The 22,462-nt window shown below is 38.9% G+C and overlaps 2 protein-coding genes across 3 annotated transcripts in view; one reads left to right on the forward strand and one right to left on the reverse strand.

Annotated features, from left to right (window-relative positions):
- Positions 1-708: 708 nt before the first annotated feature.
- Positions 709-6,191, reverse strand: dffa (DNA fragmentation factor, alpha polypeptide). The gene is made up of 6 exons (XM_063880874.1): positions 5,966-6,191; positions 4,699-4,857; positions 4,394-4,548; positions 3,884-4,088; positions 3,275-3,399; positions 709-2,835 (listed from the first exon to the last, which is right to left on the reverse strand). The coding sequence occupies exons 1-6, from the start codon at positions 6,057-6,059 to the stop codon at positions 2,623-2,625; spliced, it is 951 nt and encodes a 316-aa protein (XP_063736944.1). The 5' UTR covers positions 6,060-6,191; the 3' UTR covers positions 709-2,622.
- Positions 6,192-8,100: 1,909 nt separating this feature from the next.
- pex14 (peroxisomal biogenesis factor 14) overlaps positions 8,101-22,462 on the forward strand; it is a 44,498-nt gene continuing 30,136 nt past the window's right edge. For both annotated transcript variants that reach the window (XM_063880843.1, XM_063880852.1), the window contains exons 1-2: positions 8,101-8,172; positions 9,744-9,794. In XM_063880843.1, the coding sequence (XP_063736913.1) occupies positions 8,137-8,172; positions 9,744-9,794 (87 nt within the window). In that variant the 5' untranslated portion in view covers positions 8,101-8,136. The remainder of the gene's footprint in view (positions 8,173-9,743; positions 9,795-22,462) is intronic.

The following is a 22,462-nucleotide window of genomic DNA, read 5'->3' on the forward strand; positions in this document are numbered from 1 at the left end:
GGGATATGGTTTGTTTCCAGCATGAAATGCCTAGACAGTCCCCAGGGCGACCGGGTGCTTACACAGAAAAAAACTCCAGTTGTTACTTGAGCACTATAATCCAATCTACCAAAACAGTGTTACCCATGCGCAATCGACCTCTCTCGCACCCCACTCTCTTCTAACTATTCAGCCTAGTTGGAGCCAATACGACAGGAATTACGCACACCATGAAACCCATTAACCAACTTTTGGAAAATATCTAGCTGCAGCATGCCGCCAGTTGGCTTAAAGCTAACATGCCCATCACCATGTTGTTCACAACGATACAATGTGTGCATGAACCTACTATTTTTGAAAAGAGAGATACAGGGATGCTGAACTGTCATTTTGTTCTACAGTGTTTTCTTAATGTCTATGGAAAAGCATTTAGCATTTATTTCATGTTCTCAATAAAAGGGTCCTAGCTTTTTATTTTTATTTTGAAGAGCTATTTTTTGGTTTCACTCTGTATGTTTTTTGTCTGCTGGCTATTTTTCTTCACGTGTAACCTTTTTTTTGGCTCTCCATCTTGGCTCCATGGCAGAATATGTTATCTGAATAGGTACTTAATGGTTAAGTAAAGGATGACTGGATACATGTAAACAGATTTTTGTTTGTGAGAATGATCAGTGCACATTTCGGCATGCATTTAATATATTTAATGAATAATGAAGGACAAAAGTACTGTCAAATTCAGGGCTGTTTTATTTAAATCCCTCCTACCACCATTCAACATGTTTATAAAAGGCACCTTAAATCACATAATGTACACTCATGCAAATTCCATTCTAATTGCATGTTTGAAATAAATACAAAGTATAAATGTTGTATAAGTGTTGTAAAACAAAGTGACGGCTTACTTTTGGAGTTAATGACAGATCTTGATGAGAATGCACTACTTTCCTCTTTATTTTATGCTAAAGTACAAAAAGATGATCCTTCCGCCATCATCTGTATTCATTGTTAAAGAGAGCTTTGATGAAATGACATGCATAACAAAGGCTATCTTCTACATGGCCTATGAGTCACAAAGACCTGCACACACCATCTTACACCACACAGCCAGTAGTATATAACAGTAGGTCTTAAATGAGCCCAAAGATGAAGCCATTGTACCCATAATGTGTTCAGTGAAGCTTTCATGTATGAAGTAATATCATCTTACATCTTGTCCTACTTTTTCACGTTATATTGAGGAGTTAGTCTGCGTACCCCATTCAATTTAAGCTTTTATCTAACTATATCTGGTTTTCTGCCAACAAAGTCTGTCTGCAATGTAATGTAGTATGTGCCATTCATGGGGAGTGTGGTCAAATATGCGTTTATGATGACAATTTAAACCAAGGTGCCCATGAAGAAGGATGTGGTAAAAATTGGAAAAGGAAATACCACATTTAGGTGCTTATTCATAAAACTGTTGATGTTAGCAAAATGAAAAGAGAAACCTGTTATCTAAATATCTTCACAACAATTTAGAAATTGTTCTATTCTAAGATTTTCCTGGAGGTGCATTTAAAATGGAGGGTCTGCCTGTAAATAAGAACCCACTGTCTGAATTTCCAAAAAGATCCAATAAAGATTAAAATGAAAATGTAATGATAGAACATTAATTCTTTCAACTGACATAAATAAAACTTTTATTCACCATATATTGGAGTTCCACAGGGTTTCTCTAACTAAAGCAAGTACATTTCTGACACATATTTATCCATTTAAAATAAAATATGTTGTAGACTTTCCAGTTGCAGTATCAGTTTTTAAGAGAGAGCTGAATGTAAACAATGATACTGGAACGCTGATTCTTTGGAATAACCTTAGAGGATTGATTAAACATTTTGGGAAAAATACTATCAACAAGACTTATACGAGAAGTTTGATACGACTCTCATGCCTATCCCCTAAAAAAAAGTGTCTGGCATAAGCAAAGTTTATCATAAGGACTCAGGACAGGGGCAAAGAGATAGCCTGGCTCTGAATTGAACAAAATCTGCCTAATGTTTAAGCACCCCTTAAAGCTCATACTTAGCACGTGATATTTCAATTGTTAAATCAAACAACAATCAGACTATGTGGAGTTATTTGCAGGGCTATTTCTTGCCGTTCACCCGCAGTTGATTCCTGGAGATTTGTCACCGCAGTGATATTGCCAGGCATCCAGCAGGGACTACAGGAAGAACACATATTTTAAAAGTGAGCTTACCAGGGGCTTGTAGCTGTAATTTCTTACCTTTGGATGGAGCGAGGCAAGCTATATCCCTGTTTCGAGTCTTAATGTCAAGCTAAACTAGCTTTAACTTGTGATGGATATGTTGACCGGTGATTCATTTCACAGCATGACACTAATCACAATGGGGAGTAAATAAACGGCTGAAGCCAGTGGTTAGCGCCAGCATCTCTTTGATGAACATGACTTGTGCAAAATGCTTCAGCTTGAGGCAAAATAATTCAAGTGATTGGCAAGTTCTCACTAAGTAAAGCAATCATTAACATTCATGGATTCCAGCATTATGGATATTATGAGTATAGGTTATATCCCATTCTTCTGACCCTGAGGCAGGTGGTGTGAATACTTATCAGTCTCTTCTCAAGTAAAGCCTCGGCCTAGTTGCTGCCTTGGGCTGGCGTTTTTGCAGCTTCCTCTGCGCTATGCACACTGCTGTCCAGCTGTGCGTTGCTCCTGATAGACTGCACGGCCTGAACCTGCTGGAGACGTCCGGTCAGCTCTGCTTCACAGGCCTGCAGCAGCGCAGACGTCCTCGTTCTGTCCCAACCCAGCACCTGCTCCATTGCTTCTACCCCTCTGGTAACTACCATCTAAAAACACATTAGGAGGCTTCATTTAAAATATTGGAAAACAGATCATTTATATTGGATTATCCAATCCAATCAGACATCCCTGTATTAAATCCTATCCTTTGTGACTCTTAAAATATTTTTGTTGACACTGGGGAAGCAGAGCCGAGGGAGTAGTTAGTGGTGTCTGTGCATTGGACTGTATATCAGTGACAGGTGCTTCTAATAGTTAGCTTTCTTTGTATATTTAAAAGGAGGATGACAAAATATTAGCCTAGCATTTTTAGTTCAAGTGAATGCCCTTTGAGACTTCATAACAGAGTAATCACTTATAAAGTATGAGTGGGTTGTGTCAAGACTTGCAGCTTTTGCGGAATTGCTTTATCATTTCACAGCAGCAGACTTAATAGGGTATGTTAAAGCACACAAGGCAGAAGTTCTGAGTTTCCGAGAGCATTACCTGCAGATCTTCAGTGGAGAGTCTGGTCTCTGGGCTTGTTTTGCCTTTCAGGACCATCAGTGTCCTGGATATAAATCCGGATGCAGAGTCCACCTCCATCCCATCCACCTCCACTTCTGCAGCCCCTGACACATTAAAATGGATTCTCTTTCAGGATTGTTTGTTTTGTAAGGAAATTGCTAGAATAAATAAAGTGGGATTATTTAGCTGCAACAATGGTTCCACCCAGTGGCTATAAGGCATAGCTCTTCTCTTAGCCATCTCTACACAGACACACCAGATAAAATTGCTTCTGCTCTGAAATAAATGACAAAAATGTTGTCATTTACTTCAGAGCATTTTTAAAATTCTTTAATTAACTTAACTATTTGATCATCAAAAGGGGCTGGAATAAATTTGTAGAGAAAATTATGGTTTTCCTTAAGAGCCACTATTGTTTTGAAATACTCTCTTCCTTTAACCAAAATGTAAAATACATAGACAACTCATCACACAGTGGGAGAAAGCCAAAGTATAAACTATGAAACCTCAAGGGTTTAACCAGGAATGACATTATAATACAATGGTATTCCTTATTGTAAAAATGAAAACCACCACACAATGACTTACCTTCCTGGCTGGCCTGGCTTGACTCTTTCTGTTGTCCTTCCTCTTTCTCTGCAGCTTTAAGGTAGAGCTGGAGCAACTCTTTGGACTGCCTCTCCTCCTCTCGTCGGTCCAAAACCCCCTGCAGTGTCTGCTGAAGGTCCTCGGCCTTCTTCTCCTGGAAGCCCAGAGCAAAGGCTAGATCGGGGCATGGGGCATCCACTAAGGTCTGGAACATGAGGTGACACAAAGCAATAACATACTTTAATTATAAGAGCACTACAGTTGGTGTATGTGGTGGTTCACAGCAATAGAAAAACGTGGAACAAAACAAGGAGGAAGAGAACAAAAAATTGAGAAGTTAAAACGATAAAATCTTCCAAAATATTTTCTTTTTTCTTAATTTGTAAAGTGCACACGTCATACGGATGAGTGGCAGATTTGACCCAACAACACAATCAAATAAAGATGGAAAGACAGAGATGCTTGCTTTCAGGCATATTTCAGCTTTTTACAGAGTATTAATGCTAGCACCTGTAACTCTGTCTCAGACATGAGGATGATGCTGGCAAGGTCCTGCTTCAGCTGCTGAGCCAGGCTCCACCAGGGTGCTGCAGCACTGGAGGCGTCAACAGTATCGGCATCAAGAACCATAGAATCTCTGGCCATCCAGGCCGTGCCACCATCCACTATTATAAAAAATGAATTAGAACACAGGGATGTGCATTTCATTTAAAAATGATAGGAATTAGTTCAGACTGTCACGAATCTCAGAAGTTTTCCCAATGTGGGATCAATAAAGTACATCTGATCTTATCTTAAGTAAGAAGAAAGCTTACTTCTGCGAACTGGAGACCATGACTCTTTTTTATGCAACAGCATGAATTTTGTGTTCAAAGGTAAACACAGAAAGTAGGCTTGATCCTCTACTATCGTCCCATCATCCTCTAGGACGACTGAGACCGACTCAGCAGAGCTGAACCCAAGAGACTCACTTCCTGCGGAAAGAACAGAAATCAAAGATTGTTTGTGATTATGCTTTAACACAATTGCTGAGAACTTTGATACACTTGCTATAGTCTACATCAAAGCAAATACAATCAGGACAACCAAGTCCCAGCGTTGTATATAAGCTAAATATTTTAGGGAGTAACAAAAAATACACCATCGCACAGCAAATTACTATCAGAGCACTAAAGCAAATACCGACGACTTTGATAAACAACTCAATCCATCTAAGCTCTCACCTGTTCTTTCACCATAGCTGTGCTTATATCAGTCACTGCTGTTGAATGATTGTGCTGTTTGCTCCAATCCAAAATTAGGCCCCTTTTTAAGTGTTTGTATTTTCTTTGTTAATGATCAATCTATAATTCGGCAATCGGTTGGGTGAACATGGCTCTGGTGGTAGCACAGTCCCCACTGAATCTGTGACTTTTGAATTCACATGTTTAGCATAGCCTACTTGTGGTGAAAGTAAAACTGTACCATTTAATGGATTCATTAAACACATTTAATAGAGCAACAGTGAGCTGCTTTATTTTGTGATGAACTGTTTTAGTGTAGCCTACGGTAGGCGATCTCAGAGAGGGGAGGTACAAAATGCCTGTAACAACACATTTCATTGGAATGTGTACAACTGCTCATGTTTTGCATCTACTGGAATTACAGGATTAATAGTAGATGGTTTTGAAAGAAAAGCCTGTGTTTTAGGTTTATCATAGCTATGGGCAACGCCTGCTGACAAGCATTCCAGGAATGAGAGGACAGAAGGGAGGTCTTGACTTTTTCATGTTTAGTTCCTACAAGTTTCAACACGATGTTGCTCTACTCAGCTCGTTCGTGATGCTGACAGATTAGAAAGAATAAACTACAACAAAATCCAAATGGCGGCAATGAAAGTGTTCAAAAACAGATCAGAAGATCAGATAGCAACAACCCAGTTTAGTAAAATACAGACCAAAGCAAGCTAAGTGACCGCTTTATAAACGTATTGTGAGTATTCTCTTAGCAATATGTATAGTGTAATACAGTTCTTGTTAATAGGAGCCAGATATGATATTCAGCCTTTAGACATGTTAACAAATTAAAGCCATATTAACTCACCTTTAGTTTTCAGCTCATCTAAGGAGGGAACTACCAAACCGTATGATTTCTGCCGTGTGAAATTGCACACCCTACACGGTTTCCTATCTGTCATTCTAAGCTTTGTATAGAGAAAGGGATTGTTCTTCTTTCTCTAAACTTAAAGCTGTCAGAAACTAACTACAGTTCTCGCCTGTCTCGAGTTTCGAACACGGAACCGCGGCAGTGTCTTCTTCTCTGAGGTGTAAAGGCAGCTTGTGTCCTGAGTTTGTGTTGCTTCACTGCCACCTTCTGGAGAAGGTAACACAGGGTCAGATTTGTTTCTTTCTATTCACTTCACTATTTTCACAATACCAACTTGGTGTACAATGTGAATGTCTTACCATTATCTGACGCCTGTGTAGAATAATACACTTCCCCTGGCATTTTAAGGTCAAAGGATGTTTATTGGTATTCCTGTTTAAACACCTTGTTTTGCCACTTTTATTTTATTTCTACTCATGATTACCATTTTTCTTAAACTCCTGAAAAGTACTGGATATACCTGATCCAGGCAAGGCAAGTTTAGTTAACACATTTAGCTAAAAGTCAATTCAAAGTGCTGTACATAAAACTTGAGAAGTATTGAGACAAAGTGCAAAAGAAACACACACACAATTGGGACAAAAAGCAGACCTGTTTTGTTTCGATTCGTTGGTTGAATATTTTCATGGACTGAAATAATGTAGTAGCTCATTTTCTGCATAAACTCTGTGGCATTTCTTCTATCTCAACTTAGTTATGTACATTATGTACAGGCCTGGGCTTGGATCACATTTAATACTCATTTAGTATCTCTTCTTCAGTGTTTGACTTTTACCTACTTGCTTTTAGATTTTGCTCTATCTTTTCCTTCTCAGACAAATTATTGTACACCTTAACACACTGATTAACTATAAACTAAGACTTTAGTTATATTTTCCCTTTTGCAGTTATATAAATAGGTTGAACCGGTGTAGTAACTATATAATAAATAATAAAACATTTCACACAGCCTCTGTCTTCATAGAGTCTGACTTGAAATGTGTAAACTTCTCTTGGGAAACATAAAGACAGCATCGTCTTTACAGTCAGTGCAGCTAATTACACTTCTTTTTAATGTGTCACTTGGTGCCGATAATGAAGTTTAATGTTCAATTATTATTATTATAGCTTGTATAGGTATATATCAGCCATACTGTCTCAACTGATAGGATTCTCTTAGAGCAGTCAGATTATGAATCAAGGCTGGATTATAAAACAGATAATAGGGCCGGCTGCTCCACGGCCCCCAGACTGTCAGGTGCCCCAGTTTGACTGCTTTTTCTGTTGATTCAATTTATTATGATTTGTGTAAATGAATGCACCACTAATGCACAACATATCTTCAAACAATTCTCTTCATTAAATGCTGTCCCTGCATTATTTATCATACCTAAAGTGATCCTTAAATATAATTAAAATGGACTTAAAAATAGCCCAATGGAAAAGTCTGTTTTTCATAACTATGTTATTGTTTTGTATATTATTTGCTAATACTGGACCAATAAAGCTTTTATTATTATTATTATTATTATTATTATTATTATTATTATTATTATTATTATTATTATTAATATTTGTCCTAATTATTATTAAGACTTTATCAAAGTTTGTAATATGGTGCTTGCTTAGCAAATTCTAGGACCTTTCATTTGACATCTTTGTTTTTTGAATTTATAACTTTACCAAACCTAAAAGACCTAAAAATCTGTCTAACCATTTGGCTGAAAAGTGAGGATCTCTTAAAACGGTAGTTTAATCTTCCTAAGACCACATATATAGTATAATAAGAAAAATGGCTGTAGGCTCAAACAGTACTAGTAGCACAATCAAGTATTTCATATAAGTTGAGTTTAATATAATAACAAGAAAATCAAAGAAGTCCAAAACACATTTTGATATAATTTTTAGACCAAAACTAATAAACTGAATGTTATATTTTTCTCTTGTTTTTTTGAGAGAGCAATCAAAACACATGCTGCGGCATTTTGTTGTTGTCATAATTAATATAGTGTTTGTGTAATAATGAGTAAAACTGTTCCTTTTTGTGTGATGATTATGCAGTGTTTATATCCTTCAGGAAAAGCAATCGAAAGTGGCTCACTTGAGCAGCCTGTAAGAAGACGAGGAAGATGGCATCCACCGAGCAACCTGATCCTTCAACACAGGTCTACATTTATGCAACTAATACATTCACCTCCTATTGTCTGGACACGACATCATAATGTGTTTAGATGACATGACCCTTGAATGCCTTCCTTTTTAGTTACTTTTATAACTGCTCTGCTAGTAATATGTTAGCAAACACTTGCTAGTTAGCATGCTAGCTAGCTGCTGCAACGCTTCAAAAGTTCAGACATGCTTGTGTTGACAAAGTGAACACACAGAGCCAAATTGCTTTATTCTGCTCCAGTATACGATGCTAAAATGTATATGGCTTAGTCTGTTTTACATGACCTTGCCTAGTACGTCCTTCTAACTCAACATGTAGTTTTTGTCTCTGTCATATTATGTGCAGTAAATGACATGATGTGTAAAGGTCACTGTAAGCCAAACAAGCCTGGTGGATCGCTCGAGCGTCTGCTAACATTGTTGACAGGCAGAACAATACACATAAGGAAACTATATGTGTATGTATGCAGGGACAGCTTTACACTGTGCCTCTACATCCAGTTCATTTCAGAATGCATATATCATATTTTATCCAGAGTGAAATGAGCATAGTTTAACCATTAACCATCAAAAGGCAGACTGACTAAACCACGAGACTAATGAAGCAGGAAGGAAAATTAAGTAAGGAACTGAACTCATGAATGATTGTCAGGCATTCTAACATTTGCATAACAATTACTTATTTACTAATTAATCAACTGGTGCATGAGAACATCCATAAATATGTATTCCCTTTTATGCACGTGTTTGGAGCTTATGTCGATGTATATCATTTACTACTCTGTATCTACCACTTATTTAACCCCTAACTTAACTTAATGTTTTATAAAGCAGTTGTAAGTTGCAATGTCTTTAACTTTCCTGTTTGACTGACAATTAGTTTGATGTATTCGGATTCTGTTCGATATGTACGTTAATATGTATGTTAGAAATTCGTTTTTGAAACTTTATTTTTATTTCCGCAGAATTAATCTGTGATATTGATTTATTGATGAATGATCACAGCAAATGTCATTATGCTGGCAGAAGTACTTAAATATTTTACTCAAGTAAAAGTATCAATACATCATGTAAAATGACCCTTTAAGTCTGCTCTCAAAAATGTTACTGAAGTAGAAAGACAACATTATTAGCATCACAATAAGGGCCTACTATATTTTAGAACTGCATGTTCTCTTTGAATAACTATAATAGTGGTAAAGTAATGTGTACATTTTTTACTACTGCTAATTTGAAGTTCTTTATATCTTGCTTCTCATGATCAAATAATTAGTATCGTTACAGTTGAAATTGCATCATAACTGTTGATTATATTTTGTGATTATATATCAAAATCTGTGAAGTTACTAGTTACTCAAATTATTAATTGTATGGGAGTACAAGTATAGCACAAAATGAAAATACTCAAGTAAATGTATTTAAAATTGTAGTACAGTACAGTTGTGGATTAATTTTCTTAGTAACTTTCCACAACAGCTGCGATTTGAACATTGCTTCAAAAAAAGCAGCTTAGCCTCCCTCCTCCAGTAGATGGCATTCTAATACAAGTGTTTGTTTATCTTCTCAGCCTGGCCTTCCGCTCGGAAACGATACGGCGGCTCCCCCGAGAGAAGCACTGGTAAGAACTCAGTGTTTTATACGAATGACTTGACTGATAACCACAATGTTGAAAACTAATTTTAGAATGCCTTATTGATATTAGTCGTATAAGATATACATTGCAGGGGAGATCAAATGATACTCGCATTTCACTTATCTCATGTAAAAAAGAAACCATGTATTATTTAATGATGGCTTTCAAATATTGATGAATGTTGCATGCCATGATTATCAACCAAGTACTGATTGTGTGCTATCCAATGAAATCAGCTGTTTGGAGAGAATGTATGTCAAGATATACTAAGCAATTGGTAACACATATTTGAGAAACAGTCCACTTTTTTATGATCTAGTAAATTAAAGAAACTGGTACCCATCTTTTTATGAACAAAATAATTTCCTTCGCTATCAGATGATATTAAACACCCCAGTGAGATCAAGTGGTGAAGCCTTCCAATTAGCTGACATTCACTTTAGCACCCTCTGATGTCCCCAAGTCAATAATGAGAGTGTACTCTATGTTCCTTGTCTTCAGAATAAAATAAAAAGTCTATTTTAGCTGTATCATTGCTTTAATCCTGGCTAGCACAGCCCTTTTAATACATATCTATTTTATTTTTAGCCCATTGTTTTAAGATTTGGATCATCACCTACAATTGGATCCGAGTTTCTCAATAGTCTTTAGGTCACCAATAGACAAAAAACTGTAGACTTTGTATAGTTACTCAAAAACTGATTTAAAGGAAGTTACCCAATTAATCCGTAAAGATGTAGTGTTATCTTTGCGCTATAACATTATTTGTATTTCCTTGCATCCCACTATCTGTAAATATTGCTATATTACAGTGCATATATTAATATTCAGTTGTAAGAAATATTCTGATACATCTTGTTCCCCCTCTAACTCAGGGTCTCTTGACTCCTCATAAGTTCCCTAAGTTGTAAATACATTTCCCAGTAATGTGTGAATGGAAGTGTTGATTACACACTGCTCGGATAAAGTGATGACAATGGTTATAGCCGGGACTGTTTTATCGCTAAGTGGGATGGAATACATCCAGGTGCATTGACTCTCGTCGTATGGACACAGCGTCCAGGTTACAGGAGTGCTGCATTGTTCAGTCTACATGTCTCAATGTCATTCACCACCATTCACTCTTCATCCTCCCCCCATCATCCCTTCATGCCAAGGCTAATTTAATCCTGGGGTTATTGATTGTGGGAGCATTCTCCGAGGCTTTCTTTCAATTTACTTCAATTTCATCATCCCAGTGCGCTTCAAGACTGCCTCCTCAAAAAGGGACGAAATTCTTGTTATGAGGGTCCTGATTCGAGACTAGTTGACAAGTCTCCCCGCACCACCACCACCCTCACTTCCAAGCCCTTTTCTCCTTTCTCTTTTTGATGAGCTGCTCTTTCCCAGTTAAGTGGATTATTACAGTAGGGATAATTCTTGTCACATGGCATTATTTGGATGAGGTGAATAATTGAAATTTATGTCTGAAAGGATTTTATCTGGATGAGAGGAAAGGGAGTGCTGGCAGGGTTGGTAGGGCAGAGAGAGAGAGAGAGGGGGAGAGAGAGAGAGAGAGCACACACACACGTTTGTAGAACATTTATGTGCACATGTGCATGTCAAGCAAACCAGTGTGTCAGGCTGGGGACACCAGTCATGTTAACAGGTTCTGACTCACCTCGCCCAGATCAGCAGGCCCTGGCACACAGTGTGGGCTCTCCTCTGTGGCAAAAGGGGGCCTTAGCTTAAGGGCCGGTGCTACAGCCTTTGCCACCACACGGGCCAGAGGGGGAGGCCCGGACCTGCAGTTACAGAGAGAAAAAAGGGAGGGAGAGACTGTTTGAGTGTGTGTTCCATCATGGTTGACTGGTGTACCAGTCACTGCCAGCCGCTACTGTTGCCTCTGGCGCTGCTCTTTGCTCGCTCTCACCCCGGCATGCTTCATCTATAACCCCTCCCCACCCCTCTCCCACCTTCTTCACGACTGCCATGGCCATTTCCCCTTGCATTCTCTCGCCGGTGTCTCCCTAGTCTTTGTGCTCTCTTCCTGCAGTGACACCCTGCGCTCAGTCCTCGTCTCCTCAGATCACTCAGTCCTCACTGCCTTCAAATCCACCCAAACGATCACAACAATAATTATTTGTCCACAAACCCCTTTGATCACATGAAAAGAAAACAGGGCTAGCTCTGAAACAAGGAAGTACTTCAACATAATATCCAGTAATGTAAGAGAATATTGTAATATGACACTATGTGTTGTATTTTCTTCATTATAAAAGCTGCATTTTTAAAGTTACATTTAGTCTTTTTTCACTCATTTGTCTGTTATTAGGGACATGAAAAAATGAATAACGGCTATATATCCACGCTTATTCCTTCAGAAACTGTAATTTAAATTGGATAATAAAATAAAGACGAGGAACATTCGAAGACAAGCTAGTATCTTTTAGAAAACATTTGTATAATACATTTATGATTATTTAATGATCTATTAATCTGATTTTTGTTATTTTCCTGAATAATCTTGTGTATATAATACATACAAAAAAACCCCTTATAATTAAAAAAACACTTTAAAAAAAAGATTTGTTTGGTCTAACTTTATTAAAACCATATATTTGTATTTTACTATTCTGTATGACAAAGAAAGGAAGCAGCAACTAATCAGGCCCTAGTCAGATTGTCCCTAATTTTGATTGTAAACGCGCCCCACAAAGGGAGGAACTTTTTCTTCTGGTGTGCGTAAAAAATGTGTGTGGATGTGCAGATGATCTACAGGAGTGTACACCTTGTAGAATCAGGCCTGTCCTTTTCTACCAACATGTTGAAAAATAACCCAAATTAAAAGAAATGCGTTTTTGTTTGCGTGTGTTTTACTTGTGCAGGTGGTGCATCCGTACCATTTTGGCACCTCTGTATGTGCATGCAGTGTTGACTGAGTGTGTTTGTATTTAGGTTTAGGGGTTTGCATACAACATAGGGAGGGTGGTAATGGGAGGGGGAAAAGAATTGTAAGAAGAACATCCCCGGTCTCACAGCAACTTCAAAAGCTCCCCTTCCCCAGGATATTAAGCGACTGTGATGAAAAATTTAGCAAGCGTTAAATAAGCCGCTTTGAAGTGATCTGTTTTGGCTCAGCAGTCTCCAAATTTCCGTAGCCCCTCTGCAATAGCCATCACACAATAGAGGGAGAAAAAAAGAATAGTGTGTTAAGTGCAGGAGTTGCGGGGGACCTGGCAGGTTAGCAGAGGATGTGCCAACAGAAATGGTTTCAGCCAGCGATGTGAAGGTTGTGCCACTGCTGTCGTCCCGTTGCCTCTTTCCGGCTCTTTTTCTCCTCATTTCACCCCGCTCTCCCTTACGACTCTTCTGCTGAGCCCCATGAGTCGCAGGCAGACAGATGTTCCTCATATGTTAGCGCTAAAAAGAGATTTTTTTTTTACTTCACTTATACGTGGGTGTAGCACAAATGTAACACAGCAGTGATACCAGGAAGTCAAGAGGTTACTCTCGGGTCTTAACTCAGTCATTTTTTTGAAAGACTTCCCCCATGGAACATATGTTTGTTGAAATGTGTGTCCTCTGCATGTTCATTTTTCATTCACTGGATTATGTGACATATGAAAAAAATAACAGAAAAGATAGTATATTTTACAGTAGGTGATTTCGACTTTTTTACCTCCTCACCACCATAAAGCAAGAATAACAAGAAGTTAATCTCTTGTTTGAACATTTATATTTCAATTCATTTCACATTCATCACTTTCAAAACCATTATTTTAATTTTTGAGGACTCTAGGTTTCAACACGCCCCAAATTAATTATTAGGGCAGAATAAGAAATGGGAGCCGGTAATGAGTCTGATATGGTAACTCCATTCTGTCAAGAAACTAGGCTACCATTTAGTTAGTCAAGGGAACCTTCTCTGAGATTTTCCTTTTTTCCTCTTTGCTCATTACTTTAATTGTAATTGTAATCCTTTATTGGAGCTGTCTGCAGTAAAGGAGAGTTATGGTCCGAGTGGGGGCGCGAGCCATAGAGATATTTCATGATTATTGGAGAAGACGGTCACTAGGTGGCAGCCACTAGTTTCGGCCTTGCTGTAATTACTCGGTGGGAAGTGATGGCGAGAAACGATGTGTGTGTGCATGTGAGAGTGTGTGAAGAGAGATTTTTCAGATTCTAACACACTCCTTGAAAGGGAAAAGTCGAATAAATCTGATCACCTGCCATCTCGCAGTCAATAGATTTAGTATCCTGTCACATGTGACTCTAAACCTGCTGCATGTTCTGCAGAAGCACAGAACAAAGGCGTGTGGGACATTCATATTCATGCTGTCCTGTTTCATTTGAAATAAGTCAACTCTTCGTGATCTACAAACTGTATTTTTTTATTGTGGCCAAATGATAATTTCATGACATCATTGTGTTTAATTTCCCATGCCCATAGATTTACATGTGAAACATCTGCCCACCACAGCTTGTTTCAGTGAACTTTTCTCTTTGAAAAGCGTAAAAGCTCAATTCTCTGTTTCTCGCAACACTCATTGTGCATCATGCACTGTTTGTTTCGGTGGTTAATGATACAAGAAGGGCCCTCAGTTTTATTGTTGCTGTGTTGCACTTTTTCCTCTCCTCGCCCAACCCGGCAGCCATCCTCCTTAGAGGACTCTGTATGAATTCTCACTGTCATGTCCAAGGACGAGTGGCGCAGGGTCAGCTAATTGCTTTTATGATTATGATTTCACGTCAGATTTATCGTGCATGCTCGGAGCACATCTTCCAGGTCCTGCCGACGTTGCTGGCTCGGATGGGGAAAATGAGTTTACAGCTTCTGGCTGTGACTTCTTGTTTAAGTGCAGGTCACACTTTTTGACTCATTAGAGTTGAACGCAGAGACTGAATCACACAGGCTTTTCCTGTAAAAGCCTCTCTTTTCTATATATGTGACTGTTCTTGTTTTTCTCACATTTGGCCACAAAAGAGCATTTCTTTACTTTGTCTTCAACATGTGCCAAAGTTTGGAGGTCATAAGTGAGGAATGACACAAGAAGGGTTTTTGGTTTTTCTGTAGTTTGAACTTTTTACGAGCAATAAATCTCTCATCTTTATTTCTGTTTGCACATGAAATCATTATTCTACTCATAGCATGCCAGAGTAATCAGTTGACTTCTTTTTGATGTCGGTGACTTTTTTTTTGATGGTTCCTCCCACCTCTTTGAAAGGGATGAGCACAGATGAAGCCCATTTTGTACATTTCATTTTTCTTTGCGGTCTCTGCCTTATGTGCTGAGCCGGACTAGATCTGCGTCGTCAAAATCCCGACAATGCAGCATCTTTATCTTTGGATTCTGATGAGAGCATTGAAAATTCTTAATTCACTGTAAAGTTCACAGTATATAAAGAAGAATCTGTTGTCACTCTATGTCAATAATATGCATATTTTATGTAGATAGAGTCTCATGTCATGGCCCGTGGCTCTTGATTTGTTGCAGTAATTTGACCTCGCTCTGACCTTCCTGGCTGGGCCGCAGTGTGACTGGTGACAGATGCAGCCTGGGAATATGGTTTGGATAGTTTTCCAATGCCTGGAGGAATGTTGAAGCTAGTTTTACCCAAAGTTCATTCTGAAGACACATGTAAAGTCTGTGATTAAGCCGAATTCAATAAACTTTAATGAATACTTAGGGCTTTATTTGTAGGGTTTTCGGCTCAGCGAGTACATTAATGTAAACAGCATGGTAACAGAGCTGTAATTTCCTATTCTCCCACAATTTAGTGAACTGTCATAATATGTTTACTTAAGAAATGATAGAAATACGACAGCAGTTTAATTACAACGTAGTCATTTTGCCTCAATATACTTGGGAAAGTGGCCTTATTGAGCCGAGCTTCCTTTATACTCTGTATTCTGCTTTGTAATTACTTCAGCTTGATTTATCGTCTTTTCTTTGTGTTTATGGTTGTAAACTGCTCGAGTGAGTAACTTGGTCTGAGAGTGGCTTGTCTCCTCGCAGCGAGGCTGGAAATCTCCCGATGAATCTGAGATGTCTCCGCTGTCAAGACTGCTCACATCGCTCTCAGCCTCCAATGTCACTTTCAAGGCATAATTACACAAGTTGTGTTGATTAGTATGAGAAGCAATTACGCTGGCTTTCCGCCGCAAATGGAGAATGTGATGGCCCTTGATTGACAGGAAGCATCCTGGCTTTAATAAGTAAATGACTATGGTAATTCAGGTACTGAGACCCTTTGATTTGTCAGCATCTTTCTAATTTTTGTGATGTCCTCTGATTTTAATGAACATGAATTTGATTGAATCCCCCTTCATTTCCCCCTGTTCCTGCGCCCGTCCGTCTGTCTCCTCTCTGACCAGCAAGTGCTCTCACGAGGAAACCTTACGCCTACGCTTTCAGAGCTATCCTAAACTATACTGCTGCCACTGCCGAATTAATTCTCTGTGAATGAATCCAGTGAGTAAAAATAAAACAAGAAATAAATGAACAACGATGCAATTTTGGCACAATATTGAGAATGCGTTTGAGCACATCACGCGATCACAAGTGTGGGAAATCAGAGGAAAAATTGTTTGTAATTGACATATTGGGGAATATTTTTTTCTCTCTTTATCTGGCTTCCCAGTAAGTTATTAGCTGTTAATTTGTCGGCAAGCTCCCCTACAGCGCCAGATATTTGTTCAAATGCTGGGATCCCCTCAGCGCATTTGTAACTACACTTCTGAAAATGCTGCTCTGTCTAATTATGTAATATAATACTGCCTTTTAGGCAAGTTTGTTTTAATTGAATAATATTAGTTCTAGCTCAGCGAAAGCTATTGGGACCGCAATACATAAAAGAGCTCTTTATACGGTATAAAATACACAGTAGTCTACTGTTAAGTGAAGTCAAAAACGGAGTCTGCAGTTTACCCGTTTTATAGATACAACAGTCCTATTGATTTTAAGCCTTTACAATAAGATCTGTGTATTTTACATGTTTGAATTGAGGCCAACCATTTAAATAACGCTGACATTTGATTGGCTTAACCTGCAGTCTCATATTTCTTTCTTTGTTAACCACAGTTGGCCTAATCAAGTAATTCCCTGTTTGTCTTGGTAACCCCCTATAGAGTCATACATGCATAAATATAATAAAATAATTTGCTCTTGCACTCCCTAGCCCAGCTGTAATTTATATGGATTGAATGAGTGCTGCATTGTGGAAAAGCACGAGTGGACCAAATGCTCGTTTGTCACCTCTAATAAATGTTGGAATGTAAATTATGAAGTTATGCTTCAGATGTAAATGCACTTATTCCAGTCCTTTAATGTAAACAGCCCACTCCAATACATTAAGGGGGTGGGGGGAGGGCAGAGGGGGGATATGACTTGGAATTTTGACTGTTTTCACAATCAATAATAAACACAAAAGAGCCTACATATGGAGCGTTATAACATATCTGAAGTCTGGTTCATAAATTATTGCATGAAAGCAGGCTTGTACACCAAAAATGTAAATACATTAATGTTATTAATAATGTAGTGACTAATAGTTCTATCAGGACTGTAATAGCAGTTTAATGGAATATGACAGCAAGAATGTATTACACTTCTTACATTTAGACGGGACCTCACATGACATTTATCAGGGATTTCTGAAACAATTTTTTTGATTATTTTGTTAAGTTAATTGCTTCTCCCCCCCCCCAACGTCTTCTCTTGGAGAGAGGCAAAAAACTGGTAATGGATATTAATTAATATGTGTCAGTTTTCTGGGTTTGATTAAAAATAATGAAAGCAAAATGCTAATAGGATTTCGGAGTTTCTCTGTGTGTGGCGCCCTGAGATTGTGGCTTTATCTAGGGAATCTGAAAAAAACAGATAGTGTGCTACTCTTCAGGCTAAAATGAAAGTGACAGAATACAGAAACTGAGATAAATGATCTTAAAACCCACAAAAATAAGAGCACTTAAGTGAAAACGTCGCACTCTAACTAGCCTAACTTGAGATGTGTGGTATGTTTGTGCGCTGACAGTGAACTGTAAAGTTTCCAGTGTTTTATAATGAAAAGTTGAGCCTGTAATTGATATCCCCTCAGAATAACGTTCTCCTCACCTACAGACGAAGGATTTTTTTTCCCGATTGAAAGAAACACGTGAATCATTTTCTGACAAGTTGCTGTCCTGGCAAGTTGTTTTTCCGGGCCACTGTGACGTGTTTCTAATATATGGTTGTTTGCCAGATAGAGGATGTATAGACTTGTTTTCCAGAAAGGGTTACAAAGCCTGTCTGTGTTATTTTAAAGTGGTTTTTGGCCTTTAATTTAAATAAGACACTCCTCATACTTCTTTAAAATTGAGCTACACTTCACTTGGCACTGAATACAGCAGGACGTCTAATCTCTCATACATAGTCCACTACAGTCAGCATGGAGAAACCCTTGCCAATACTTCTTAGTGTCTGTATGCAGCCTTCAGCAGAAAGAGGACTTTTAAAAGCTATCATTAAGGTGGGGCACAAGTGTAGACCAGCAGTGAAACAGAGGCTGGCACAGTAAAAAAGCAACCAAAGCCACTCGCACAACTGACAATTATCCAACACCTGGACTGGCTCCCCTCCCTGGCAAGTGCGTCAAGTCTGTCAACTTCTTGTTAATGCAGTGATTAACAGGAAGATTGCATTTGTTTTCCTGTGCGGCTCTCCTGGCAGCACTACTTTGCTTTCTCTTTGATTAAAATAGTATCTGGATGAATGCATGTATGCTCTGTCATGAACTTCAAAAGAAAGGGTGAGAATGAGATGATAGAAACTGACTAAAAAGAAGAAAGGCTGAGGCCTTTGTGCCACTTTCAGATCTTGTTTACTGCAGAATTTGGGATTTTAAGGGGGTTATTGGTGGCCTGCAATCCTCTGGAAGCAGAAAACGTTCTCTGGTTTTCCTCAAAAAGGACTTGTGTGCAACCTCCCTTATTACTCACTGTTTTTACTGATATTTACCATCGGTATTTGACTTTAGTGCTGGTTGTCCCTTGGTCTATGTCATGCTTTTCTTCCATACTGCCTATAAAGTAGTGTTAGGTATCATGGGGACAAGAAAAAGGGAAGGGCTTCGTGAAACAGCCTGTACTTCTGAAATGCACAGAGTGGCATTGTCATGTGTTTTCTGTGTCAAGGTCGACAGAAAATGTCAGAACAGGTGCGCGTCTGCTGCTGAGCTGCTTGCCAACTCAGCCCCTTTGCTGTAACACGCCACCCTGTGTGACATTATAGTGGTTCACTGTGGGTTCTCTCCTCTCCTCTTCCTTTTGGAGGAGCCCGGTAAAACATGTATTTTCCCCCGTCACCACGTGAGTTGATGTAGAGTTCAGATGGGTGTTGACGCCTAAACTTGACCACTGCCTCTGACTGTCAACGTAGTCACAAAAAGTAAGGGTGCTCTGTAGCATTCCTTTCAGATTTTTTTTCTCCTGCATCTTTTATCTGCTGTTTTGCTGCTGATTAAATCTTTCTCATTTAGTAGACCCACTTTTAAAGGAGAGGGAACCTTGTTTTTTTTAAGATGACTGTACAACATAAACACCTTTTTTTATGGGAGAACGATCAAGTATATTTAAAAGACTAATAATCTGAGATCTACAGAAAGATCATGAACGCACACACATTGCGTGACTTGTGTGATTTAAGGCGAAAGGTGGTTTGGGAGTAGTTTGAATTATATCATTTTTACGTCACTTAAAGTTATTAACAATCTGTCAAACATGTTGCAAAACCTGAACATTCTGTCTGAACTTCTGAGCAGAGGTAGATAATGTTTAGGTGTGGCATAAACCAAATGTCACACATGCTTTTGTCGCTTTATGACAGTTTATGGCCAATGAAATCTCTAGTGTGCAGCCTCACTGGCTCAGAAAGGTTGAAATGAAGAATTATTATTCGATCTGACGTGCTGTCGTGTTTGTATCCTCTCTGGTATCGGGTTAAATGAGAAGAAAGAGCCATGCTACTTCTGCGACCCTGATGAGTGTTGTTTTCTGACGCTCTCAGCACCGCAATCTTTTCATGCTTTTCCTACTCTCGAGGTTGGATTGTTACTGGCAGCTGGAAGCCTCTAGAAAAGGAGAATTAGCCAACATTCTTCCTTGTCACCTCGTGTGATCAGCAACAGACTCTGCCTTCTCTCTTTCTCTAAAACCAAGCGAAGACCTGCTGCCCTAAGTTTCCTCCCTCATTTGATGGTGATTTCAGTATGACGTATCTGCCTCTCTAGATGTGTGGCCCATTGTCTTGGCAAGTGTGTCTAAATGTTTCTGACAGGTCTCAGTGAAAGACAGGCCACGAGGGTAAAAACTGCCAGGCTTTTCTCCCCCCTTTGACTCCAGCTTTACCACCCCTGACCAGTAGATGGCGATGTTAATCTTCTCTGGCTTCGCTCCTGGCTTGATGTGTCTCTCTTTACACCAGCCTTCTCCTCTCCTTCTCGCTGTGGCACTCGCTGAGGAAAGAGGGGTCTCACCCCGTGTGGAGGGTCATGCCATCAATTCCTGCCCCCCTTTGAAGACCATGAAATTGTTGATCCAAGACGTACGATTAGTGCATTCGGCCTATTGACTGGAAATGGGTTGACGCGTGATTATAATGTCACTGGAATGTCACAATCTGCCTGGTTGTCTTTGTGAGCATACTCTCATCTGGTGGCACAGTGTACCCAAGAAGGAATCATTTGATCAATAAAAGGACACCTCTCTCCCTATTGTCGCTGCCCTCTCTATTCTAGTTGTATTAGTCCATTTGACAGGCTGAAAGGACTGCACACAAAACTGATGCCAACTCTCTGCATCTTCACCCGAGCTCCCTGCATTAGTTGCCATAGAAGTTCACTTCAAGTTGTCTCGCTGTGTGTGTATTGCAGGGTGTGTGTGTCACTGACTGGGTGTCTTCCCATTGAGAGGAGCAGTATGGATCAACAGAAGAGGATAGGCTTGTCACTGTAAGTTGCTTGTGACGGAGGCGGCTCTTCTTCTGACACCACTACACAACTTCTGTGGTGTGTCGCTTGGACACAAGCTTCACGTTGTTTGCTGCTGGTGCCGCTTGCGTTTTTCCTCAATCAACTAATTGATTGTGAAAGGCTGGCGGTCCTTGATGATATGAAGGACAACAAACAGAGCGGTGGCAGTTTTTTAAGTAAAGCCTTTGTGCTTGTTTATGTGACTAAAGCCGGTCGCTACTCTAATTTATGTTCACAAAAGAACTTTGAGCTGACTCCTGCAGATCAGTTTCTGGCTAAAAACATATATTTCAAAATGTAATTCTTTCTCAGAGCCCTTTTTGTTTCTTTTTATTTAAATGGTTATCTTATATAAAAAATGATGAATTGAAGAGAGCAAGCAATGATAAGAAAGTTTTTTTAATATATTAAATGTCTTGTTTTAAGACTTTGTATCTTTCCCCACAGTTTTTGTTGATTTAAAAAAATGTTATACAATTATTTTAGGAAATAAAATAACATAAATATGTCGTTTTTGTGAATGTGAAAAATATCGGTAACCAGAGTTTTTACTCAGTTGTATAGTTTTATTGTATTTAAAGAACGTTTTATATGATTAAGTTTCACTTTTTTTCAAAACTTTTGACATGTTTGTCTTTGAAAAAAACACAACCACATAATTTAGTACTTCCCTCTGGTTTAAAGTTGCATTGCGAGCACTCTTGTGTTAAGTAACGCTCATTGTCTATATTGAAGAGCACTGCTTGTCACAGAATGTCATCATTGACTGTAAAAGAAAAGAAAAAAGAAAAAGAAAAGCTTCGTATTACAGGAAAGAGGCACTGCATTAAAGAACAAAGGAGATCGATGGCAGTACATTAAATTTTATGCGAATGAAAAAAAAATCAACTAATTAAAATTGATTACTCCTGCTTTGTAAATGTGTTTCTGAATTAAATTATTGTATGAAAACATTTTGACCAATCGAGGAGCTGAGGAAGTATCCATTACTGGATTGCAGCTGAGAAGGGGTTGGAATGTTTTGTGGTGGCTAAGTAGTTTGTTGTGCTCCGCTGCGACTCCCCTCTTGCACCCCCACTGCTAAAGTGCCATGGGTTAATCTCTGATGACCCTCATCTCTCAGAGCAGCTCCAGACTCATGGTTTGGGCCTTTTACCTGAATTAAAAGGAATTTGTGGGCTATATAAGTATTTTTGTCCAAAGTGGGTGAAAGTGAGGTGTCACTGACGGAGTCGCTGCTCTTTAGTCATCGGGGCTCTCAGGGCCCCACTGGGGACGTCCTTATCTAAACAGTCATCTGTCTCGCTAGTTTAGCAAGGGCACCCCCAGGCAGCACGACTGACAGTTACACATTAAGAAATGTCAGACCCCGCTATAGTTTTGAATTGGCTGGATGCCACATGTTTCTATGCAGGTTTAGGTCTCACAAGAATAAAAGAAATCCTTCACTTTGATTTATCTGATTTTGAAAAGACTGAGCACGAGCTACTGTTTCTTAATCCAGTAAAATGTCTTTGTTTTTTAATCTTGTTCATAAAGACCTTGAAAGAGGCTGAATTATTATTTTTTAAACTCTAACCTTTGAAGACAAAACACACTTGTTGACCTGAGTTTTTAGACATATCATAACTTGAATTTACAATGAACAGGAAGTGAAGCTATCA

Source organism: Eleginops maclovinus, chromosome 1, assembly GCF_036324505.1.
Source record: "Eleginops maclovinus isolate JMC-PN-2008 ecotype Puerto Natales chromosome 1, JC_Emac_rtc_rv5, whole genome shotgun sequence".
NCBI classification, from domain to species: domain Eukaryota; kingdom Metazoa; phylum Chordata; class Actinopteri; order Perciformes; family Eleginopidae; genus Eleginops; species Eleginops maclovinus.